At 47.1% G+C, this 26,956-nt stretch overlaps 1 protein-coding gene across 1 annotated transcript in view; it reads left to right on the top strand.

Annotated features, from left to right (window-relative positions):
* The window catches only part of LOC123728285 (calcium-activated potassium channel subunit beta-4), a 67,551-nt gene extending 42,308 nt beyond the window's left edge, over positions 1 to 25,243 (top strand). Inside the window, exons 2-3 of the mRNA XM_045700229.1 lie at positions 16,033 to 16,160; positions 23,254 to 25,243. Coding sequence (XP_045556185.1) covers positions 16,033 to 16,160; positions 23,254 to 23,542 — 417 coding nt within the window. The 3' untranslated portion in view covers positions 23,543 to 25,243. The remainder of the gene's footprint in view (positions 1 to 16,032; positions 16,161 to 23,253) is intronic.
* The last annotated feature ends 1,713 nt before the right edge of the window (positions 25,244 to 26,956 follow it).

The following is a 26,956-nucleotide window of genomic DNA, read 5'->3' as shown; positions in this document are numbered from 1 at the left end:
CGTCCCTTTGATGCGGTGAAGTTGTCCTGTCCCCTTAGCAGAAAAACACCCCCAAAGCATAATGTTTCCACCTCCATGTTTGACGGTGGGGATGGTGTTCTTGGGGTCATAGGCAGCATTCCTCCTCTTCCAAACACGGCGAGTTGAGTTGATGCCAAAGAGCTCCATTTTGGTCTCATCTGACCACAACACTTTCACCCAGTTGTCCTCTGAATCATTCAGATGTTCATTGGCAAACTTCAGACGGGCATGTATATGTGCTTTCTTGAGCAGGGGGACCTTGCGGGCGCTGCAGGATTTCAGTCCTTCTGTGTTACCAATTGTTTTCTTGGTGACTATGGTCCCAGCTGTCTTGAGATCATTGACAAGATCCTCCCGTGTAGTTCTGGGCTGATTCCCCACCGTTCTCATGATCATTGCAACTCCACGAGGTGAGATCTTGCATGGAGCCCCAGGCTGAAGGAGATTGACAGTTCTTTTGTGTTTCTTCCATTTGCGAATAATCGCACCAACTGTTGTCACCTTCTCACCAAGCTGCTTGGCGATGGTCTTGTAGCCCATTCCAGCCTTGTGTAGGTCTACAATCTTGTCCCTGACATCCTTGGAGAGCTCTTTGGTCTTGGCCATGGTGGAGAGTTTGGAATCTGATTGATTGATTGCTTCTGTGGACAGGTGTCTTTTATACAGGTAACAAGCTGAGATTAGGAGCACTCCCTTTAAGAGTGTGGTCCTAATCTCAACTCGTTACCTGTATAAAAGACACCTGGGAGCCAGAAATCTTTCTGATTGAGAGGGGGTCAAATACTTATTTCCCTCATTAAAATGCAAATCAATTTATAACATTTTTGACATGCGTTTTTCAGGATATTTTTGTTGTTATTCTGTCTCTCACTGTTCAAATAAACCTACCATTAAAATTATAGACTGATCCTTTCTTTGTCAGTGGGCAAACGTACAAAATCAGCAGGGGATCAAATACTTTTTTCCCTCACTGTACACCTGCTATGAAAGGCCCCAGAGTCTGCAATACCACTAAGCAAGGGGCACCACCAAGCAAGCGGCACCATGAAGACCAAGGAGCTCTCCAAACAGGTCAGGGACAAAGTTGTAGAGAAGTACAGATCAGGGTTGGGTTATAAAACAGTATCAGAAACTTTGAACATCCCATGGAGCACCATTAAACCTATTATTAAAAAATGGAAAGAATATGACACCACAACAAACCTGCCAAGAGAGGGCCGCCCACCAAAACTCACGGACCAGGCAAGGAGAGCATTAATCAGAGAGGCAACAAAAAGACCAAAGATAACCCTGAAGGAGCTGCAAAGCTCCACAGCGGAGATTGGAGTATCTGTCCATAGGATCACGTTAAGCCGTACACTCCACAGAGCTGGGCTTTACGGAAGAGTTGCCAGAAAAAAGCCATTGCTTAAAGAAAAAAATAAGTAAACACGTTTGTTGTTCGCTAAATGCGACATGCCAAAAGGCATGTGGGTCACTCCCCAAACATATGGAAGAAGGTAATCTGGTCAGATGAGACTAAAATTGAGCTTTTTTGGCCATCAAGGAAAACGCTATGTCTGGCGCAAACCCAACACCTCTCATCACCCCAAGAACACCATCCCCACAGTGAAGCATGATGGTGCTGTGGGGATGTTGTTCATTGGCAGGGACTGGGAAACTGCCCTAGTTCCTTATCTGTTCCTCCCTGGCTGGTAGAATGGGACACACAGGAGTCAGGATGTGTGTGTGTGTGTGTGTGTGTGTGTGTGTGTGTGTGTGTGTGTGTGTGTGTGTGTGTGTGTGTGTGTGTGTGTGTGTGTGTGTGTGTGTGTGTGTGTGTGTGTGTGTGTGTGTGTGTGTGTGTGTGTGTGTGTGTGTGTGTGAGAGAGACACATAGGAGTCAGGACACAACTCAGGACTTGCTGATTCATCTCTGTCACATTAATCCAGTCTCAGGAGGACAGACAGAGAGAGCGAGAGAGAGAACAGGGGGATGGAGGAGCCAGGCCTAGAGAGAGAACATGGGATGGAGGAGACAGACCTAGAGAGAGAACAGGGGGATGGAGGAGACAGGCCTAGAGAGAGAACAGGGGGATGGAGGAGACAGGCCTAGAGAGAGAACAGGGGGATGGAGGAGACAGGCCTAGAGAGAGAACAGGGGGATGGAGGAGCCAGGCCTAGAGAGAGAACAGGGGGATGGAGGAGCCAGGCCTAGAGAGAGAACAGGGGGATGGAGGAGCCAGGCCTAGAGAGAGAACAGGGGGATGGAGGAGACAGGCCTAGAGAGAACAGGGGGGATGGAGGAGCCAGGCCTAGAGAGAGAACAGGGGATGGAGGAGACAGGCCTAGAGAGAGAACAGGGGGATGGAGGAGACAGGCCTAGAGAGAGAACATGGGGATGGAGGAGACAGGCCTAGAGAGAGAACAGGGGATGGAGGAGACAGGCCTAGAGAGAGAACAGGGGGATGGAGGAGACAGGCCTAGAGAGAGAACATGGGATGGAGGAGACAGGCCTAGAGAGAGAACAGGGGGATGGAGGAGACAGGCCTAGAGAGAGAACAGGGGGATGGAGGAGACAGGCCTAGAGAGAGAACAGGGGGATGGAGGAGCCAGGCCTAGAGAGAGAACATGGGATGGAGGAGACAGGCCTAGAGAGAGAACAGGGGGATGGAGGAGACAGGCCTAGAGAGAGAACAGGGGGATGGAGGAGACAGGCCTAGAGAGAGAACAGGGGGATGGAGGAGCCAGGCCTAGAGAGAGAACAGGGGGATGGAGGAGCCAGGTCTAGAGAGAGAACAGGGGGATGGAGGAGCCAGGCCTAGAGAGAGAACAGGGGGATGGAGGAGACAGGCCTAGAGAGAACAGGGGGATGGAGGAGCCAGGCCTAGAGAGAGAACAGGGGATGGAGGAGACAGGCCTAGAGAGAGAACAGGGGGATGGAGGAGACAGGCCTAGAGAGAGAACATGGGGATGGAGGAGACAGGCCTAGAGAGAGAACAGGGGGATGGAGGAGACAGGCCTAGAGAGAGAACAGGGGGATGGAGGAGACAGGCCTAGAGAGAGAACATGGGATGGAGGAGACAGGCCTAGAGAGAGAACAGGGGGATGGAGGAGACAGGCCTAGAGAGAGAACATGGGGATGGAGGAGACAGGCCTAGAGAGAGAACAGGGGGATGAAGGAGCCAGGCCTAGAGAGAGAACAGGGGGATGGAGGAGACAGGCCTAGAGAGAGAACAGGGGGATGGAGGAGACAGGCCTAGAGAGAGAACATGGGGATGGAGGAGACAGGCCTAGAGAGAGAACAGGGGGATGGAGGAGACAGGCCTAGAGAGAGAACAGGGGATGAAGGAGCCAGGCCTAGAGAGAGAACAGGGGATGAAGGAGACATTGTCCATCTAAATGTCAAGGTATTTGTATGCAGGGACTTTGTTCAATTACAGAACCATTGAAGGAGTGAAGATGTAACCCGCCAGAGATACTTCTACTAGACTTTGAAAACAGCATGTATTTAGTTGTGCCTGTTTTCAGTACAAGCTTTAAATAATAAGGACTTCCTGAACAGCTGCAACATCAGACTGTAACCTTGACAACGCTGAATCAACAGTTGGACCAGTTGCATACATACTAGTGTCATCCGCATACAAATTAAGATCACAATTTTTTTACTGATTGACCAATAGCATTCATGTAAGTTGTAAAAAGAACAGGTCAAGTCTCTGGCTTTCTCAGTTTTTGTCTCTCCCCCTCCCCCTCTCTCTCTCTCCCCTCTCTGTCTCTCTCTCTCTGTCTCTCTCTCTCTCCCCCCTCTCTCTCTCCCCCTCTCTCTCTAACCCTCTCTCAGTTAAGTCTCTGGCTTTCTCAGTTTTTGTCTCTCCCCCTCCCCCTCTCTCTCTCTCTCCCTCTCTCTGTCTCTCTCTCTCTGTCTCTCTCTCTCTCCCCCCTCTCTCTCTCCCCCTCTCTCTCTAACCCTCTCTCAGTTAAGTCTCTGGCTTTCTCTGTTTTTGTCTCTCCCCCTCCCCCCTCTCTCTCTCTCCCTCTCTCTGTCTCTCTCTCTGTCTCTCTCTCTCTGTCCCCTCTCTCTCTAGCTCTCTCTCTCCCTCTCTCTCTCTAACCCTCTCTCAGTTAAGTCTCTGGCTTTCTCTGTTTTTGTCTCTCCCCCTCTACCCCTCTCTCTCTCCTTCTCTCTGTCTCTCATTCTGTCTCTCTCTCTCTCTCTCCCCTCTCTCTAGCTCTCTCTCTCCCTCTCTCTCTCTCTCCCTCTCTCTTTCTCTATCCCTCTCTCAGTTAAGTCTCTGGCTTTCTCTGTCACCCCCCCTCTTTCTCTCTTTCTCTGTCCTCTCTCTCTCTCTCTCTCTCTCTCTCCCTCTCTCTCTGTCAGCGTCCACTTTACTCCCTGTCTCACCTATTCATGCTAATCTGCATAAAAATATGATGTTGAGAGAGAGAGAGAGAGAGAGAGAGAGAGAGAGAGAGAGAGGGGGGTCATAGTGAGTGTCAGCCAGCCCAGAGAGCTAGATCAACAGCCAGATCCAGGTCCTCAGCCCATCACCATGGTTTCAGAACACACATCTAGGCCAACACAGAAGGACTACTTTCTATGTCATTCGTTGCCAAGGAAGTGCTTTGGGTGCTTGAGTGAATGGCCCGCTGAAAATGATTAAATTGATTAAATTAACTTGGATGGAAGTTTGTAGTGTTCACTTGGCAGCCATGAATTGAGAGAGAGAGAGAGAGAGAGAGAGAGAGAGAGAGAGAGAGACCTCAAACTCATCATTAAGTTTGAGGCCCTGGGTCTCAACCCCGCCCTGCGCGATTGTGTCCTGGACTCCCTGACGGGCTGCCGTAGGTAGGAAACAACACCTCCACTTTGCTGATCCTCAACACTGGGGCCCCACAGGGGTGCATGCTCAAACCCCTCCTATACGTCCTGTTCACCCATAACTGCGTGGCCATGCACGCCTCCAACTCAATCATCAAAACAAAAGAGATGATCGTGGACTTCAGGAAACAGCAGAGGGAGCACCCCCCTTTCCACAGTTTTAAGTTCCTCGGCGTACACATCACGGACAAACTGAAATGGTCCACCCACACATACAGTGTGGTGAAGAAGGCGCAAAGAAATGTGGCTTGTCACCTAAAACCCTGACAAACGTTTACAGATGCACAATCGACAGCATTCTGTCGTGCTGTATCACCGCCTGGTACGGCAACTGCACTGCCCACGACCGCAAGGCTCTCCAGAGGGTGGTGCAGTCTGCACAATGCATCATGGGGGCAAACTAACTAACTTTGGTTTATGTTCTATGTTAGTATATTTCTATGTTCTAGTCTAGTCTTTCTAGTTCTATGTTTAGTTTATTGATTTGGCCTTCAATTGGAGGCAGCTGTTCCTCGTTGCCTCTGATTGAAGGTCCTATGTATAGGGGTGTTTTGGTAATGGGAATTGTGGGTAGTTGTCTCCTGTTTAGTGTCTATGCACCTGATAGGACTGTTAGTGTCGGTCGTTGTGTTTTGTATACGTGTTTTGTTTGTTTTTCCTTCTTTTATAACAATTAAAGAAGATGAGTATACATTTTCCCGCTGCACCTTGGTCCACTCATTATGACACCCGTTACAGAACTACCCACCACAAACAGACCAAGCAGCGGGGTAAGGAGCTGGAGAGGAATTATGTGGACTACAGGGAATCGTGGACATGGGAGGAGATTCTGGACGGGGCTGGACCATGGCACCAGGCTGGTGAATACCGTCGCCCACCGGAGGAGATAGAGGCAGCCAAGGCGGAGCGGCGCCGTTATGAGGCATTATACGCACCGATTGAAGCACAAGAGGCACCCCCAAGAACGTTTTTGTGGGGGGCACACGGGTAGTTTGGCTGTGCCAAGGGCGAGCCCTAAGCCAACTCCCCGTGCTTATTATGGGGAGCATATGGAGTGGAGAGCGCCGGAGTATGCAGAAGTGCGCACGATCTCGCCCATGCGCACGCACAGTCCGGTGCGAGCGATCCCAGCCCCTCGCAAGTGCCGTGCTAGAGTGGGCATCCAGCCTGGAAGGAGGATGCCTGCGCAGCGCATCTGGCCACTGGTGCGCCTCCTAGGTCCAGGCTACCCTACGCCTGCTCTACGCACGGCAACCATCAGGCCTCTGCACAGCCCAGTTCGCCCTGTGCCAGCACTCCGCTCGTGCAGGGCTGCTATTACCATCCAGCCAGGACGGGTTGTGCAGGAGGTGTGCTCCAGACCTCCAGTGCCTACTCATGGCCCGGTGTATCCAGTTCCTGCTCCTCGTACTAGCCCTGAGGTGCGTGTCTCCAGTCTGGCGTCTCCAAAGCCAGCACCACGCACCAGGCCTCCAGTGCGTCAGCCCAGTCTAGTACGTCCTGTTCCCGCTCCTCGCACTAGCCTTGGGGTGCGTGTCACCAGTCTGGTACCTCCACTACCCGCCCCACACACCAGGCCTCCAGTGCGTCAGCCCAGTCCAGCTCGTCCTGCTCCTGCTCCTCGCACTAGCCCTGTGGTGCGTGTCCTTAGTCTGGCGCGTCCTAAGCCAGCCCCACGCATCGGGCCTTCAGTGCGCAGTCCCCGTCCAGAGCTTCCGACGACAGTGCCTCGTCCAGAGCTTCTGGCAACAGAGCCCCGTTCAGAGCTTCCGGTGACAGTGCCCCGTTCAGAGCTTCCGGCGACAGTGCCCCGTCCAGAGCTTCCGGCGACAGTGCCCCGTAGAGAGACGGCCCACAGTCCGGAGCCGAGAGAGACGGCCCACAGTCCGGAGCCGAGAGAGACGGCCCACAGTCCAGAATCGATGCAGCGAGAGTCGCCCTAGAGTCCGGAATTGACGCAGCGAGAGTCGCCCTACAGTCCGGAATCGACGCAGCGAGAGTCGCCCTACAGACTGGAATCGACGCAGCGAGAGTCGCCCTACAGTCCGGAATCGACGCAGCGAGAGTCGCACTACAGTCCGGAATCGGCGCTGCCAGAGTTGCCCTTCAGCCCGAGGTCTCCAGCGACGCACATCAGCCCGAGGTCTTCAGCGATGCGCCATAGCCCAGAGACTTCGGGAAGGGTAACAATTAATACATATTTAGTGGGGGTGGACAGGTTAGGTTGGGGAGTAAGGCCGGAGCCTGAACCACCTCCATAGTAGGTGGGTTGGGGAGGGGGGGTGTAGCACAAGAACCGTCGGTGATGGTGGCCACCCTCCCTTCCCTCCCTTTAGTTGGGATTATTTCATATTTTTTGGGGGGTTCTTTTTGTGTTTTTTGTGTGAGGTGCATCCGGGGTCTGCACCTTTTGGGGGGGGGGGGGGGTACTGTCACGTCCTGACCAGTAAAGGGGTTATTTGTTATATTAGTTTGGTCAGGACGTGGCAGGGGGTATTTGTTTAGAGTGTTTCGGGGTTTGTTGGGCTATGTGTTTTGTAGAGGGGTGTTTGATTACAGTGTTCCAGGGTTTTGGTTTATGTTCTATGTTAGAATATTTCTATGTTCTAGTCTTTCTAGTTCTATGTTTAGTTTATTGATTTGGCCTTCAATTGGAGGCAGCTGTTCCTCGTTGCCTCTGATTGAAGGTCCTATGTATAGGGGTGTTTTGGTAATGGGAATTGTGGGTAGTTGTCTCCTGTTTAGTGTCTATGCACCTGATAGGACTGTTAGTGTCGGTCGTTGTGTTTTGTATACGTGTTTTGTTTGTTTTTCCTTCTTTTATAACAATTAAAGAAGATGAGTATACATTTTCCCGCTGCACCTTGGTCCACTCATTACGACACCTGTTACAGCCGCTGCCTGTTCAACCCGCTACCACCCAGAAGGCGAGGTCAGTACAGGTGCATCAAAGCTGGGACCGAGAGACTGAAAAACAGCTTCTATTTCAAGGCCATCAGACTGTTAAACAGCCATCACTAACATTGAGTGGCTGCTGCCTACATACAGACTTGAAATCATTGGCCACTTTAATAATTGAATCACTAGTCACTTTAATAATGCCACTTTAATAATGTTTACATATCTCACATTATTAATCTCATATGTATATACTGTATTTTATATCATCTATTGCATCTTGCCTATGCCGCTCGGCCATCGCTCATCCATATATTTATATGTACGTAGTTTTATTCCTTCCCATTAGATGTGTATTAGGTAGTTGTTGTGGAATTGTTAGATTACTTGTTAGATATTACTGCACTGTCGGAACTAGAAGCACAAGCATTTCGCTACACTCACATTAACATCTGCTATCCATGTGTATGTGACCAATAACATTTGATTTGATGTGGTTTGATGCTCATTTCTCACTGGGCACACACTGGTTGAATCAATGTTGTTTCTGAAATGATGTTGAAACAATGTGGAATAAAGGTTGAATTGACGTCTGTGCCCAGTGGGTTATTTCTCCGGTGGTGCGTTATACTTTCCTCAACTTAAAATCAGATAACTGAGGATATCTTTTCTCGTCCTTCTTTTATAGCTTGTTTCTGGTTGTTAGAAAAGGACATTTGCCCATCATAGCTTGTCAACCAATATATTCATTTTCTCGCCTGGAGTAACAGAACAGAGATGGTCCTGTCACTGGGCCCAGAATGATTGATATTATTCTGAGTGAAACTGATCAGAACAAAGACAGAACTAAGATAAGGCAGTCAGTCACCAGGACTTACCTCACCGAACTCTGATAAAGTCATGTGTCACTCTCTCTCTCTTTCAGTCTCCCTCCCTCTCACACGCTTAACCTTTATTTAAATAAAAATAGCAAATACAAATATCTTGGCCACAACCTCCCTCCCTCCCCTTCCTCTTGATGCAACATGTTAAATTATACTCTTTTCTCATATTTTAGACCCTTTTCCCTGACAGCTGCAAGTCAGTCAGCTAGACCTATTACCATGAGCACTACCCAAATTGCGGGCTTCCCAAACACACTTGTGATTTGAGAAATGGAGGTCTGGTGCGTCTCCAGCATGCCTGCATATGTAGGAAAATTACCATTTGACAATGTCTTATTCCTGATTGTCTTAACTCGCCACGTACACCACAAAATGTTTTCTTCACCTCATACAAGTCAACACAGGCTGTTTTTCTACCGTCCATTGCTCAGTATTTGAAAAATCTTTCCAACACTCCCGGCCTCGATAATCACCAAGCCTTGATGCGAAAGAGCAAAATATCATGATCTGATGATCCCATACAGTATAGCCAGGGGAAACGTCATAAAAAACAGCTTCCTGTCCAGAGCTCACTGGCGCAGGAAACTCTGAAACAATGTTGAATTTCACTAGTAATAAGCTCAAGTCAAGACAAGTAGAAAGGGAGGCAGACAGGCGGAGAAGAGAGATGAATGTGATTGAATGAACCAGAATTTTTCATCAGGATATGTTTTATTTGTAGTCTTTAGGCCTATGTATTTGACTTAGTTGATGATGAAGGTACAGGACTACTGCTGCATTGGCCTATAGGCTATCTCGGAGTTCTATGCTGTCGTTTCTTTAGCTGCCAGTGGATCACGGTGTATCAGTGTGTCCATACGGCAGCGGTTGGTAATCCCGCATTAGTTGAATTTTAACTTGTAGATTTTCGTCCTTTGACTTCAGGTTTTTATGATTTACCACGTGACAATGATTTTGAGAAACGAAAAACGTTATTATTGAAATGAAACTATTCCACAAAAATGTGCATATATAAATATTCAGAAATGTTAGGATAAATTGTAAGCTTCCCCATGAAACTCACTGGCTGCCTATAGTCTTTACTACTGTAAACACGTTGAATTATAGGAGGTCTTGTACAGCTGACTAGGTATCCCCCCTTTCCCTTTCCCAGTGAAATTCCTTCTGGCGCCGCGTCTGACCTATTCAACCTTTCAGCTTCATACTGTAGTGTGTAGATAGCTGACTAATGGGTTGTAGCGCTAACGCATTAGCTGCTAATATAATCTAGCCACTGTCCTAAGTTAGAAAAGGGGGGTACCCAGTCAGTTGTACAATGAAATATCCTCTTCTGAAATGTGTCTTCCTCATTTAACCCAACCCCTCTGAATCAGAGAGGTGCGGCTGGCTGCCTTAATCAACATCCACAGCACCCAGGGGTTAACTGCCTTGCTTTGGTGGAGAACAACAGAGTTTTACCTTGTCAGCTTGGGGATTTGGCCCAGCAACCTTTTGGTTACTGGCCCAACCCTCTAACCGTTAGGCTACCTTAGGCAGATTAGAAAATTCGTAATAAGACACTTTAGTCATAACCTTTGTGCACAAAAAAATCTATTTAATTATTCAAATAATTGTCGCTGAAGCCAATTTTTTTGTCATCACTCACAACTGAAGATACTAACATTTTGTATGAATCAAATGTCTGCCATGTTTATGGATGACGAGCTGCTCCCTGTGGATGAGGAGCTGCTCCCTGTGGATGACGCGCTGCTCCCTGTGGATGACGAGCTGCTCCCTGTGGATGACGAGCTGCTCCCTGTGGATGAGGTGCTGCTCCCTGTGGATGAGGAGCTGCTCCCTGTGGATGACGAGCTGCTCCCTGTGGATGAGGTGCTGCTCCCTGTGGATGAGGTGCTGCTCCCTGTGGATGAGGCGCTGCTCCCTGTGGATGAGGTGCTGCTCCCTGTGGATGAGGCACTGCTCCCTGTGGATGAGGCGCTGCTCCCTGTGGATGACGAGCTGCTCCCTGTGGATGATGCGCTGCTCCCTGTGGATGATGTGCTGCTCCCTGTGGATGACGCCCTGCTCCCTGTGGATGACGAGCTGCTCCCTGTGGATGACGAGCTGCTCCCTGTTGTTGACAGTACGTCATCTCTGATCTCATGGCATTGCTGTCTATGGGGACAGTACCAGTACATAATCTCTGATCTCATGGCATTGCTGTCTATGGGGACAGTACCAGTACATCATCTCTGATCTCATGGCATTGCTGTCTATGGGGACAGTTACAGTACATCATCTCTGATCTCATGGCATTGCTGTCTATGGGGACAGTTACAGTACATCATCTCTGATCTCATGGCATTGCTGTCTATGGGGACAGTTACAGTACATCATCTCTGATCTCATGGCATTGCTGTCTATGGGGACAGTTACAGTACATCATCTCTGATCTCATGGCATTGCTGTCTATGGGGACAGTACCAGTACATCATCTCTGATCTCATGGCATTGCTGTCTATGGGGACAGTACCAGTACATCATCTCTGATCTCATGGCATTGCTGTCTATGGGGACAGTTACAGTACATCATCTCTGATCTCATGGCATTGCTGTCTATGGGGACAGTTACAGTACATCATCTCTGATCTCATTCCCCCCCAACTCTCTTATCCTCTTGATCACGATCCGTCATAAACCACACATATACATCCATGTACACACACACACACACACACACACACACACACACACACACACACACACACACACACACACACACACACACACACACACACACACACACCGTAATCCCTTGTGCTCGTCTCTTTATGTAATTTTCCAGGTCATGTCTGGTTATTTCTAGTTCATGTACAGAGATAGAAACATGGTCATTCTAATGTGGCTGAAACACATGACACATCAATGCTCGTGGGCAATTTGACTGAACCAACGTTTCTGTTTCAGTTCTTTTCATTTTGGGGAACACGACAGTTAGATTCCTATTACACATTATGACAGTTTGCATTCCATCCTGCAGCGTTTTTCATTGATGGGTTATCCTAAAGGTTTTAGCTTCTGTAAATCTGAAACTGGCTCCAATCCCAGTGAGATGTTAAAGTCAGATTAAAACCATGAGGTTTGTGGCCAGCATCAGTTTGTGGCCAGCATCAGCAGCACATTGACCAGAGCGACCAGATCATCTTCCTGGTATGGGATATTCCCCTCGCTCAAGGCTTTAGTTCTTTATTTAACCACTCTTTAAATATCTCTCTATTTGGCCATGCTATTACTGTGTTATCATTGGTGAAAACCCTTATGCTAAGATGTTCTTTCTGTACTATATATACAGAAGTATGTGGACACCCCTGCAAATTAGTGGATTTAGCTATTTCAGCCACACCCGTTGCTGATAGGTGTATAAAATCGAGCACACAAGAACTTGACTGGCCTGCGCAGAGCCCTGACCTCAACCCCATCGAACACCTTTGGGATGAATTGGAACGCGACTGCGAGTCAGGCCTAATTGCCCAACATCAGTGCCCAACCTCACTAATGCTCTTGTGGCTTATTGGAAGTAAGTCCCCGTAGCAATGTTCCAACATCTAATGGAAAGCCTTCCCAGAAGAGTGGAGACTGTTATAGCAGCAATGTTCCAACATCTAGTGGAAAGCCTTCCCAGAAGAGTGGAGACTGTTATAGCAGCAATGTTCCAACATCTAGTGGAAAGCCTTGCCAGAAGTGTGGAGGCTGTTATAGCAGCAAAAGGGGGACCAACTCCATATTAATGCACATGATGGCTCTGGAGAGCCTTTCGGTTCAGGGCGGTGCAGTTGCCGTACCAGGTAGTGATACAGCATCCGACAGGATGCTCTTGATTGTGCATCTGTAAAAGTTTGTCAGGGTTTTAGGTGACAAGCCACATTTTTTCAGCCTCCTGAGGTTGATGAGGCACTGTTGTTCCTTCTTCACCACACTGTCTGTGTGGGTGGACCATTTCAGTTTGTCCGTGATGTGTTTCCCAAGGAACAAAACTTTCCACTTTCTCCACTGCTGTCCCTTCGATGTGGATAGGGGGCTGCTCCCTCTGCTGTTTCCTGAAGTCCACCATCATCTCCTTTGTTTTGTTGACATTGAGTGTGAGGTTATTTTCCTGACACCACACTCCGAGTGCCCTCACCTCCCTGTAGGCTGTCTCATCGTTGTTGGTAATCAGGCCCACTACTGTTGTGTCGTCTGCAAACTTGATGATTGAGCTGGAGGCGTGCATGGCCACGCAGTCATGGGTGAACAGGGAATACAGGAGGATGCTGAGCATGCACCCTTGTGGGGCACCAGTGTTGAGGATCAGCGAAGTGGAGATGTTGTTTCCTACCTTCACCACCTGGGGACGGCCCGTCAGGAAGTTTGGAGGGTTTGGAGGGTACTATGGTGTTGAATGCTGAGCTGTAGTCAATGAACAGCATTCTTACATAGGTATTCCTCTTGTCCAGATGGGAAAGGGCAGTGTGCAGTGTGATGGCGATTGCCTTGCGGGGGTTAACACGTTTAAATGTCTTACTCACGTCGGCCACCGAGAAGGAGTGGGATGGGGCGCGGTCCTTGTTAGCGGTATAGTCTGTCTAATGTGTGAAAGAGAAAGTGTGCTGTTCATACCTGTTCATACCTGATATAGAGTCATGTAGTGTTGTTCATTCCTGATATAGAGTTATTTAGAGTGTTGTTCATTCCTGATATAGAGTCATTTAGAGTGTTATTCATACCTGATATAGAGTCATTTAGAGTGTTATTCATACCTGATATAGAGCCATTTAGAGTGTTGTTCATTCCTGATATAGAGTCATTTAGAGTGTTATTCATACCTGATATAGAGCCATTTAGAGTGTTGTTCTTACCTGATATAGAGCCATTTAGAGTGTTGTTCTTACCTGATATAAAGCCATGTAGAGTGTTGTTCATTCCTGATTTAGAGCCATTTAGAGTGTTCATTCCTGATATAGAGCTATTTAGAGTGTTGTTCATTCCTGATATAGAGTTATTTAGAGTGTTCATACCTGATATAGAGTTATTTAGAGTGTTCATACCTGATATAGAGCTATTTAGAGTGTTGTTCATTCCTGATTTAGAGCCATTTAGAGTGTTGTTCATTCCTGATATAGAGTCATTTAGAGTGTTGTTCATTCCTGATTTAGAGCCATTTAGAGTGTTGTTCATTCCTGATATAGAGCCATGTAGAGTGTTGTTCATTCCTGATTTAGAGCCATTTAGAGTGTTCATTCCTGATATAGAGCCATGTAGAGTGTTGTTCATTCCTGATTTAGAGCCATTTAGAGTGTTGTTCATTCCTGATTTAGGGCCATTTCAGCCAGGCTTTATATCTCACCAAAGCCAACAATATGGTCTATGTGATGGAGGTGGCAGAGGTAAAGGTGACCACCGACCTACCAGCACCACATTATCAGGAGAATGAATTACCCCGACGGCCCTCCCCAGCTTCACTCCCCTTGCCCCAATTCGCACTGCGCGGCCCCGACCGGAGAATTTCCATGGAAACTCTGTTGCCCTGGTGAAAGATTATCCTTCCGACTGGATTCCAATCAGACACCCCCAGAGTTGTGTTTTGTTCCAGTGCCCACAGCTCTGGCTCTGGCTCTTCATGCCCTGAATAGTAGACTGAGGAAAATGATGTGAGACTGTGATTGCCTCCCAAATGGAACCCTTGTCCTTATATGGTAGTGGTCTACTTTCAACCAGAGGCCTATCGGCTTTCATCAACAGTCATGAACTATATAACTAATATAATGGAAATAGGGTGTCATTTCAGACGCAGACTGAGGGAGAATGACGGCTTGACTCGGCCGCGGAAGAAAAGCTTCTTATATCTCCCATGGAGGGTAGAGGATTACTGTAGGGGCTTTATCAACCAGGGAGTGGATGTAGATGGATGTAGACAGTGTCTGTGTCTCTCACGGTCCTCATGTTGTGTCTTCTAGACAGTGTCTGTATCTCTCACGGTCCTCATGTTGTGTCTTCTAGACAGTGTCTGTATCTCTCACGGTCCTCATGTTGTGTCTTCTAGACAGTGTCTGTATCTCTCACGGTCCTCATGTTGTGTCTTCTAGACAGTGTCTGTATCTCTCACGGTCCTCATGTTGTGTCTTCTAGACAGTGTCTGTATCTCTCACGGTCCTCATGTTGTGTCTTCTAGACAGTGTCTGTATCTCTCACGGTCCTCATGTTGTGTCTTCTAGACAGTGTCTGTATCTCTCACGGTCCTCATGTTGTGTCTTCTAGACAGTGTCTGTATCTCTCACGGTCCTCATGTTGTGTCTTCTAGACAGTGTCTGTATCTCTCACGGTCCTCATGTTGTGTCTTCTAGACAGTGTCTGTATCTCTCACGGTCCTCATGTTGTGTCTTCTAGACAGTGTCTGTATCTCTCACGGTCCTCATGTTGTGTCTTCTAGACAGTGTCTGTATCTCTCACGGTCCTCATGTTGTGTCTTCTAGACAGTGTCTGTATCTCTCACGGTCCTCATGTTGTGTCTTCTAGACAGTGTCTGTATCTCTCACGGTCCTCATGTTGTGTCTTCTAGACAGTGTCTGTATCTCTCACGGTCCTCATGTTGTGTCTTCTAGACAGTGTCTGTATCTCTCACGGTCCTCATGTTGTGTCTTCTAGACAGTGTCTGTATCTCTCACGGTCCTCATGTTGTGTCTTCTAGACAGTGTCTGTATCTCTCACGGTCCTCATGTTGTGTCTTCTAGACAGTGTCTGTATCTCTCACGGTCCTCATGTTGTGTCTTCTTACGGATTCTTCAAGGGAAAGTTGTAGTCTCTTTTACATCTGCATTTAAGATTACTTGGTTGACCTTTGTTGTAGCCCTATCAACTGCATGCACAGTAGGCTTTTTGGTGCCTTGTTTATGTCAATAGTGTCTGTTTGAATGTGTGGAGGCTGCTGAGGGGAGCATGACTCATAATAATGGCTGGAATGGAGTCAATGGATTGGTATCAACCACAGGGAAACCAGGTGGTTGATACCATATCATATGTCTTGATGCATTACATTATGGCTGGTAGCACTGAATAACACTCTCTTTCTCTCTCCCTCTCCCTATCTGCCTTTCTCTCACCCCTTCTCTCTCTCTTTCTCTCTCTCCCTCTCACTCCCTGTCTCTCTCTTTCACGCTCTCTCTCTCTCTTCCTCTCCTCCTCTCTTTCTCTTTCTCTCTCTCTCTCTCTCTCTCTCTCTCTCTCTCTCCCTCTCTCCCTCCCTCCCTCTCCCTCCCTTCATCTCTCCATCTCGCTCTTTCTCTCCCTCCCTCTCGCTCTCTCTCACACTCTCTCTCTCTCTCTCTCTCTCTCTCTCTCTCTCTCTCTGTCCAGTGCTCGTACGTTCCTCCATGTGAGAGGGACAACCAGAAGAACAAGGACAATGTTCTGTGGTGGGAGGACTACTGGACTAAAGAGGTCAGCTCCCAATCCTTCACCTGTTTCTTCAACCAGCAGAGAAGGTGAGACCCTCCCCTAAACCCTACCACTAGCCCCTCCCCTAACCCTAAACCCTACTATTAGAACCTCCCCTAACCCTAAACCCTACCACTAGTCCCTCCCCTAACCCTAAACCCTACCACTAGCCCCTCCCCTAACCCTAAACCCTACCACTAGCCCCTCCCCTAACCCTAAACCCTACTATTAGAACCTCCCCTAACCCTAAACCCTACCACTAGCCCCTCCCTTAACCCTAAACCCTACCACTAGCCCCTCCCTTAACCCTAAACCCTACTATTAGAACCTCCCCTAACCCTAAACCCTACCACTAGCCCCTCCCTTAACCCTAAACCCTACTATTAGAACCTCCCCTAACCCGAAACCCTACCACTAGCCCCTCCCCTAACCCTAAACCCTACCACTAGCCCCTCCCTTAACTCTAAACCCTACCACTAGCCCCTCCCCTAACCCTAAACCCTACCACTAGCCCCTCCCTTAACCCTAAACCCTACTATTAGAACCTCCCCTAACCCTAAACCCTACCACTAGCCCCTCCCTTAACCCTAAACCCTACCACTAGCCCCTCCCTTAACCCTAAACCCTACTATTAGAACCTCCCCTAACCCTAAACCCTACCACTAGCCCCTCCCTTAACCCTAAACCCTACCACTAGCCCCTCCCTTAACCCTAAACCCTACCACTAGCCCCTCCCTTAACCCTAAACCCTACTATTAGCCCCTCCCCTAACCCTAAACCCTACCACTAGCCCCTCCCCTAACCCTAAACCCTACCACTAGCCCCTCCCCTAACCCTAAACCCTACCACTAGCCCCTCCCTTAACCCTAAACCCTACCACTAGTACCTCCCGTAACCCTAAACCCTCCCACTAGCCCCTCCCCTAACTCTAAACCCTACCACTAGCCCCTCCCCTAACCCTAAACCCTACCACTAGCCCCTCCCCTAACCCTAAACCCTACCACTAGCCCCTCCCCTAACTCTAAACCCTACCACTAGCCCCTCCCCTAACCCTAAACCCTACCACTAGCCCCTCCCCTAACCCTAAACCCTACCACTAGCCCCTCCCCTAACCCTAAACCCTACCACTAGTCCCTCCCGTAACCCTAAACCCTACCACTAGCCCCTCCCCTAACCCTAAACCCTACCACTAGCCCCTCCCCTAACCCTAAACCCTACCATTAGCCCCTCCCCTAACCCTAAACCCTACTATTAGACCCTCCCCTAACCCTAAACCCTACCACTAGCCCTTCCCCTAACCCTAAACCCTACCACTAGCCTTTCCCTTAACCCTACTATTAGACCCCTAACCCTAAACCCTACCACTAGCCCCTCCCTTAACCCTAAACCCTACCACTAGGCCCTCCCGTAACCCTAAACCCTACTATTAGACCCCTAACCCTAAACCCTACCACTAGCCCTTCCCCTAACCCTAAACCCTACCACTAGCCCCTCCCTTAACCGTAAACCCTACCACTAGCCCCTCTACCATTAGCTCCTCCCCTACCATGTCAGAATTCTCTTGTTTGAGAGGTGAGAGACCCCCCCTCTCCACCCCCATGTCACTCATACTGAGAAGAATGAGACAATACATCAACAATCATGTTCACTTCCTTCCTGCTCACGTCCTTCCTGCTCACGTCCTTCCTGCTCACTTCCTTCCCTAATACAACAATAGAAGTATTCTGTCTTCTGAAAGGTGGGCCCCTCCCCTACCACTCCCACTGATGAGAGCATACATCAAAGACAATTTAATAAAGCAGAATACAACAATGTTAGAATTCCATCTTCTGAGAGGTGACAGAGCCTACCCACCGTGCTCTCATTCTGATTACAATAACCCTCTCTCAAGACATGTTTCATACCGAGTTTAATATATGAGGATTTGTCAATTCAGGAAGTGAAATTCAATTCAAACTGAGATAACCTGAATCCCGGTGCTCTCTCAACCACCACAAAAAAGTGTCTACAGTACTTTGTCAACCCACAATACATGGTCACATGCTCCCTGATTATAGAGCAGCACCTTCAGAGCTGTCACTAAACCAAATACGTGTTTGCTCAAGTATAACACAAACACTTTTTCCTGAAAAGAGATTCTAGAGATTTGAAAGCTGTCCGGGTTAAACTGGAAGATGGATTGTTTGTCAGGACAGGCTCAGTTTGCAGTCTATTTTAGGGTGAAGCAGTGAGAACCAGATGGCAAGGTGTAAAAATGTTATGTGGCCGCCTTTCAAAAACCCTCTCTGTTCTTTTTCAACTAATGATAGCTATTTTCATGTGAAATTTTTTCCTGCAGTAACTCTTAACTCTTAACATAACTTACATTCGACAACCAAATATGGCAAAGACAGTAGCAGACAGGCAGTGAAGTCACAAGATGCACATGGTCATCAGCTGTGTGGTGATGGGAGAGTCTGTCACCTGCAGTGGATCCATTTCCTGTGGGGCAGGATATGACATGTTCATGTACTGTAGGGAGGAGTCTGAGAACACCACTTATCAACACTTATCCATGGCCAATCATCCCTTCAGGGGCTATTTTGGAGGCCCATTGGATCTTGTGGAGCAAGTGTGACTAAAGGAATCAACACATACTGTTGTACACCATGTGGGTCTCCTTCTGGACTCCTGGTACACCTGGGGCCTGTATCCAGGACACTCTTTATTTATTTAACTTGGCAAGTCAGTTAAGAACAACTTCTTATTTACAATGACGGCCTAATCCGAACGACGCTGGGCAAATTGTGCACCGCCCTATGGGACTCGCAATCACGGCCAGTTATGATACAGCCTGAAATGGAACCAGGGTCTGTAGTGACGCCTCTTGCACTAAGATGCAGTGCCTTAGACCGCTGTGCCACTCGGGAGCCCTCCGCCTCTTGAGTTGGGCTTCATCCTTTTGTTCATCTGGGAAGTTCATTGTATTGCAGATTTCTCTTGTAGCAAAATGCCAGTGTTTTTTTTTCATCACCAGTAAACTCTTAGATTGACTGAAATAAATACAAAGTGTAATGTATGTTTATAAGTGAAATGGTACACGGATAGTGTTCAGAGGCCTTTGAACTGTGTCCTACATTCCTCTAGTCCAGTGTTCAGTTGGCTGACACTGAGCTGTGTCTGCTGCTGCAGTCTACACTGCACTACTGTGTGCTACTGTAAAGTGCTGTGTACGGCTGTATGGCTGCTGCAGTGTTGGCCTAAATGGGCCCCTCCAGACCACTGCTTACCCCAAAACAGCCTGATACAGACCATTTTATTTATATATCATCTAAAATATGTACATATTTTAACTCAATACCCGTTCCAATTCTTAGTTTGCATGCAAGCTATTCGTAAGTAAAGTTTTAATGCAATAAAGAAACAACATGGCGAGGGGATAATGTTATTGAAAGGGGAAAAGAGACTCCACACCTTTTTATTGAACATTTGATATCCAGCACCTGCTTTGTGATCTTTTGCTATTTGGGATAATTATTACTTTTTCACACTTTATCAACTCCCCTCATTCAGAGGTATCATCAACTCCCCTCATTCAGAGGTATCATCAGCTCCTCTCATTCAGAGGTATCATCAACTCCCCTCATTCAGAGGTATCATCAACTCCCCTCATTCAGAGGTATCATCAACTCCCCTCATTCAGAGGTATCATCAACTCCCCTCATTCAGAGGTATCATCAACTCCCCTCATTCAGAGGTATCATCAACTCCCCTCATTCAGAGGTATCATCAACTCCCCTCATTCAGAGGTATCATCAACATCCCCTCATTCAGAGGTATCATCAACTCCCCTCATTCAGAGGTATCAACAACTCCCCTCATTCAGAGGTATCGTCAACTCCCCTCATTCAGAGGTATCGTCAACTCCCCTCATTCAGAGGTATCATCAACTCCCCTCATTCAGAGGTATCATCAACTCCCCTCATTCAGAGGTATCATCAACTCCCCTCATTCAGAGGTATCATCAACTCCCCTCATTCAGAGGTATCATCAACATCCCTCATTCAGAGGTATCATCAACATCCCCTCATTCAGAGGTATCATCAACTCCCCTCATTCAGAGGTATCATCAGCTCCCCTCATTCAGAGGTATCATCAACTCCCCTCATTCAGAGGTATCATCAACTCCCCTCATTCAGAGGTATCATCAACTCCCCTCATTCAGAGGCATCATCAACTCCCCTCATTCAGAGGTATCATCAACTCCCCTCATTCAGAGGTATCATCAACATCCCCTCATTCAGAGGTATCATCAGCTCCCCTCATTCAGAGGTATCATCAACTCCCCTCATTCAGAGGTATCATCAACTCCCCTCATTCAGAGGTATCATCAACATCCCCTCATTCAGAGGTATCATCAACTCCCCTCATTCAGAGGTATCATCAACTCCCCTCATTCAGAGGTATCATCAACTCCCCTCATTCAGAGGTATCATCAACTCCCCTCATTCAGAGGTATCATCAACTCCCCTCATTCAGAGGTATCATCAACATCCCCTCATTCAGAGGTATCATCAGCTCCCCTCATTCAGAGGTATCATCAGCTCCCCTCATTCAGAGGTATCATCAACATCCCCTCATTCAGAGGTATCATCAACTCCCCTCATTCAGAGGTATCATCAACTCCCCTCATTCAGAGGTATCATCAACTCCCCTCATTCAGAGGTATCATCAGCTCCCCTCATTCAGAGGTATCATCAGCTCCCCTCATTCAGAGGTATCATCAGCTCCCCTCATTCAGAGGTATCATCAACATCCCCTCATTCAGAGGTATCATCAACTCCCCTCATTCAGAGGTATCATCAACTCCCCTCATTCAGAGGTATCATCAACTCCCCTCATTCAGAGGTATCATCAGCTCCCCTCATTCAGAGGTATCATCAGCTCCCCTCATTCAGAGGTATCATCAGCTCCCCTCATTCCCCTTATGACTCATCGTGTTGTGGCGTTAATATTTTTCTCTCTGTTCTACTCCTCATCTGTTCTCTAGCATTCCCTTTCCAGCTTGTTTAAAGTTTTCCCCTCATTCCCCCTCCTCACCTCCTCCTCCCTCTCCTCCTCTCCTCCTCACCTAGGGGTGAAGAGCGGTGGGCCAGTGACCGAAAGGTTGCTGGTTCAAATCCTCAAGCCGACTAGGTGAAAAGTATGTCGATGTGCCCTTGAGCAAGGCACTTAACCCTAATTGCTTTTGTAAGTTACTCTGGATAAGAGCATTTGTTAAATTACTAAGCAGGTGGCCTAGTGGTTAGAGCGTTAGAGCGTTGGACCAGTAACCGTAAAGGTTGCTGGATCAAATCCCTGAGCTGACAAGGTAAAAATGTGTCGTTCTACCCCTGAGCAAGGCAGTTAAGCCGCTGTTCCCCCAGTGCTGTGGATAAAGGCAGCACGTTCAGAGGGGTTGGGTTACATTTACATTTTAGTCATTTAGCAGACGCTCTTATCCAGAGCGACTTACAGTAGTGAATGCATACGTTTCATACATTTTTTTCTCCGTACTGGTCCCCCGTGGGAATCGAACCCACAACCCTGGCGTTGCAAACACCATGCTCTACCAACTGAGCCACACGGGACCGTTAAATGCGGAAGACACATTTCAGTTGAATACATTCAGTTGGACAACTGACTAGGTCTTCCCCTAAAATGTAAATGAGGGGATAATGTTACTATTCCTTCACACATGATGTAGTGTTTCTCTTAATCTGTTCTGTATCGTCCCCTGTTCTCTGGCTACATCCAGTGTTTCAGTTTGTTCAAAGCTGTGCCCTCAATTCCCCCTCCTGGCCTCCAAATCCCTTCAACCCTGCCCTTGTCTTTTAGTATCTATCTGTCTGTCTGCTCATCTCCCTTCAACCCTGCCCTTGTCTTTTAGTATCTATCTGTCTGTCTGCTCATCTCCCTTCAACCCTGCCCTTGTCTTTTAGTATCTATCTGTCTATCTGCTCATCCGTCTTCAACCCTGCCCTTGTCTTTTAGTATCTATCTGTCTGTCTGTCTGCTCATCTCCCTTCAACCCTGCCCTTGTCTTTTAGTATCTATCTGTCTATCTGCTCATCCGTCTTCAAACCTGCCCTTGTCTTTTAGTATCTATCTGTCTGTCTGCTCATCTCCCTTCAACCCTGCCCTTGTCTTTTAGTATCTATCTGTCTATCTGCTCATCCGTCTTCAACCCTGCCCTTGTCTTTTAGTATCTGTCTGTCTGCTCATCTCCCTTCAACCCTGCCCTTGTCTTTTAGTATCTATCTGTCTGTCTGCTCATCTCCCTTCAACCCTGCCCTTGTCTTTTAGTATCTATCTGTCTGTCTGCTCATCTCCCTTCAACCCTGCCCTTGTCTTTTAGTATCTATCTGTCTGTCTGCTCATCTCCCTTCAACCCTGCCCTTGTCTTTTAGTATCTATCTGTCTGTCTGCTCATCTCCCTTCAACCCTGCCCTTGTCTTTTAGTATCTATCTGTCTGTCTGCTCATCTCCCTTCAACCCTGCCCTTGGCTTTTAGTATCTATCTGTCTGTCTGCTCATTCCCCTTCAACCCTTGTCTTTTAGTGTCTGTCTGTCTGTCTGTCTGTCTGTCTGTCTGCTCATTCCCCTTCAACCCTGCCCTTGTCTTTTATTTTATATCTGTCTTTGTGCTAATGTTTTTCTATCAACCCATCATAGTGATGCCATCATCCTCCCTCCTCCCTCCATGTTTCTGCCTTTCTCCATCCCATCTTGCATTGCTGCCAACTGTAGCTGTTTGCCATGTGCTCCTGATGTCTCTTCCCTCCTCCACCCCTCACCCTCCTTCAAAGAGTCGGTGCTAAATCACTCCTGTGGATAGAAACCTTCTTGTGGATCCTGACTTCTCTGCAATGAAGTGAAACGGGATGTACTTTGTCACTGGATGGCATCCAGAATGCACTTCTCCTAGATCATCGACAAACCTTCACATCTAATGTTGATAGGTGACATTTGTGCTGCATTTAGTCTATTTTCTGTCAACACTGAAGTTCCTGATAGACAGACATTGCTTTGCATTCTGTAAACACTCACCACTTTCTTGTTGCCTCATGCCCCCCTAAATTCTTACTCTTTTACCCCCTTGCCCTCTATCTCCCCCTGCAGGCCTGACGACGTACTGTGGCGGCGCTCCCACGATGCCAGCGTCCTCCTCCACTGCGTCCTGTGGCCCATGGTGAGCCTGCTGGTGGGCACCCTCATCGTCCTTCTCACCGTGTGCGCCCGCAGCCTGGCCGTGCGCGCCGAGGCCATCCAAAAGAGGAAGTGCTCGTACGAGCCGGCAGGCAACTCAGAGCAGGGCAAGACGCCGCCCAACACCAACACCGCCTCCTTCCGGACCCTGCCGATGTTCGCTGTCCCTGTCCGACGCAGAGACCGGGAACAGGAACACTAGATGGATGGATGGATGGATGGATGGATGGATGATGACTGTGGTCTCAGTGGTGGCTGTTGTGTGATGAGGACCTCATAAAAGCGTGGAATGTTTGCACTTCCAATTATGACTGTTCTGAACACTCTCATTCCGCTGGACTTGACTGGACTCGAGGCTCATGCACCAGAAATGCTTGTCTGTCTTGTCTTGGTGTGTTTGCCTACTTGTGTAAGAGCCATTTTGTCAGTTCAACTCTCAGCTGGTGGGGGCCTTTTCTAATGCTATGTGTATTACAATGTGTTGGTTATGTCTATGAAGAAGCAAAAATCCAAAAAGGACAATGCCGCTTTCTGTCACTGGTCATGTTTTGGACAGGTCTGTGTTACGTGTTGAGCCTCTGTGTCTCTGTGCTGATTGTAATGTTGTTTGCGTTTACTTCACTAGCTGAGCTCGGTCTCAAAGTTCAGAGTTCACTGACTTACAAACAGGAAATGTCTGTGACCTTTGAACGCTCTTTAACTAGACTCTTCATTACAAACCCCTGGTCGTATGAAAGGAGGGATTGTGAGGGCGTCCCGGCCAGGACCACCTGAGAAGAATCTTCAACACCAGTTACACAAAATGTCAATGCTTTGTTTAGAGAGAATGTGGTGAAAGGAATTCTGGGAGAGTCCTTCTAATCCCTGGGACTACAGAGCCAGAAGCAGACCTTGGTCTGATCACCCTCAGCATGATGTACTGTCTTCTTCTCTGGGTGGTATTAGGAAGTGTTTAAATGCCTATCTCACTGTTACTGTTCTTGAACACCCCGGGCCAGGATTTAAACAAATCGCAACAATGCGTATATTACTTTTAAAGGCATATTGCGGTTTGTTTTGATCCGGTTCCCCCTCTCTCCTCTCTGTACCACCTGCCTTTTACTAAACCTGTTTCTAACAAGGCTTCTTTAAGGCATCTGTCCAACTACAGCCAACCCAACCGCCATGGATGGAATATGTCTGTTGTTCGTTTTCAGTTGGTTGCCGCAGGACATGTTTGAACCTATTTTGTCCCGATTCAATATGTAGAATGGGCCACGGACAGTTGGTCTGGGTTCGGGACAAAACTTGGGATAGGTAGTTTGTCTGTGGTTGGATAGATGTGCAGATGCCTTGACTGTAGCAACTTCCTCTGCAGTCTGTCTTCTGTCTTACCTTCTGTCAGTTAGTGGTTTTAGTTTTTTTACGATGCAAATTGAATGGTTTTCTTACCACAGTAGCAGACTTTTGCACCGTTTTGAATAGTTTGTCGTCTGTATGTGTTACCGTAAGCTCTCCGATTGGTTTGAACAGTTAGTACCTCCAGTTAGTGTTTTCCATCGATTGGATAAAAAAAGAAAGCTGATCTGACTAAAAATCGTTAGACCTACCTACCTTGCTCCAAGAAAAGGTTTGCTCTCTCAATTGCATTAATCGGACGTACAGAAGTTTTTACTTGTGTATTTTCTACAAAAGAAGTAGCTAAGACATTGTTGTCCTTTGCTAAAAGATGAATGATATTTCATACATAAAGCCATATGCTGAACATGTGATTGCAGTAAGAGACAGCTCTAGGGGAGGTCATGTTTCTCAGTCCTCTTAGAATAGGAGCTGTAACAGTTGTACTAAACAAACATATTTTGTGTTGGAAAGAGAATGTTTTTTAAAAAGCCAATCCATTAAAACGTCTGCTGCATAATGATGAGTAATAGTGCCTGATAGATATCTTTAATAAAAAGAATAAGAGTTATTGTCTTCAAAATAGTTTATTTCTGCACCATATTGTTCTTCTTTCATTCATTTAAAACTTCTTCGGGATCGGTGTCCCTTCCACGGGACGGTTGAGCTAACGTACTGTAGGCTAATGTGATTAGCATGGGGTTGAAAGTAACAAGAACATTTCCCAGGACATAGACATATCTGATATTGTCAGAAAGCTTATATTCTTGTTAATCTAACGGCACTGTCCAATTCACAGTAGCTATTACAGTGAAAGAATACCATGCTATTGTTTGAGGAGAGTGAACATGAAAAGTTATTAATAAACAAATTAGGCACATTTGGGTAGTCTTGATACAAAATGTTGAACAGAAATGCAATGGTTCATTGGAGCAGTCTAAAACTTTGCACATACACTGCTGCCATCTAGTGTCCAAAATCTGATTTGCATCTGGGCTGGAATAATACATTATGGCCTTTTTCTTGCATTTCAAAGATGACAGTACAAAAAAAACCATAAGAACGGTTGTTTTTTTTCTTTGTATTATCTTTTACCAGATCTTTTGTGTTATATTCTCCTACATTCCATTCACATTTCCACAAACTTAAAAGTGTTTCCTTTCAAATGCTACCAAGAATATGCATATCCTTGCTTCAGGAAGTTATATTTGGGTATGTCATTTTAGACGAAAATTGGAAAAAAAGGGGTGGATCCTTAAGAGAATCATTTCAACTATAACATTAACTTTTTAACTGCACTGCAGTCTTTCAGAAAGCCATTATAAGTAACCGGATTCACAGATTTACTGATGATTTGACCTGGTTACAGCTGAATAGCAGATATTTGTGTTATGATGGCGTCTCACCTGGTTACAGGTGAATGGCAGATGTTTGTGTTATGATGGCGTGTCACCTGGTTACAGGTGAATGGCAGATGTTTGTGTTATGATGGCGTCTCACCTGGTTACAGGTGAATGGCAGATGTTTGTGTTATGATGGCGTCTCACCTGGTTACAGGTGAATGGCAGATGTTTGTGTTATGATGGCGTCTCACCTGGTTACAGGTGAATGGCAGATGTTTGTGTTATGATGGCGTCTCACCTGGTTACAGGTGAATGGCAGATGTTTGTGTTATGATGGCGTCTCACCTGGTTACAGGTGAATGGCAGATGTTTGTGTTATGATGGCGTCTCACCTGGTTACAGCTGAATGGCAGATGTTTGTGTTATGATGGCGTCTCACCTGGTTACAGCTGAATGGCAGATGTTTGTGTTATGATGGCGTCTCACTCTCTTCCTCGTCAGCCTTGTCTTCTTGTTGTTGTTATTAGTCTCCTGATAGGAGAGCAGCTGCTATTAATTATGCATGTATTTAATGGAGGTTACCATGACAGCCAAGCTTATCACAGAGAAAAGGGCATTAGTTATTCTTAGAGGCTCGCTCTATGGTTGCGTCTCAAATGGTACCCTATTCCCTATGGGCCCTGGTCAATAGTAGTGCACTATGTAAGGGAAAGGTTCCCATTTGGGACGCTCACTACAGATGTAGGATCTTAATTTGATCACAATTTTGTTGCTGAGAATGGTCCTGCGCAGCAGGAAATGCAAACTTATAGTGTATTTTAGGTTTAAAAAGTATTCTAAAGTTTGTAATTTACACTTTTAAAAATGTCAGAATTGATTTGCCCCCAACAAAAAAT

Source organism: Salmo salar, chromosome ssa17 (genome assembly GCF_905237065.1).
Source record: "Salmo salar chromosome ssa17, Ssal_v3.1, whole genome shotgun sequence".
NCBI classification, from domain to species: Eukaryota; Metazoa; Chordata; class Actinopteri; order Salmoniformes; family Salmonidae; genus Salmo; species Salmo salar.
Note: the sequence above shows the minus strand (reverse complement) of the source record. Positions and strands in the feature narration are given on the sequence as shown.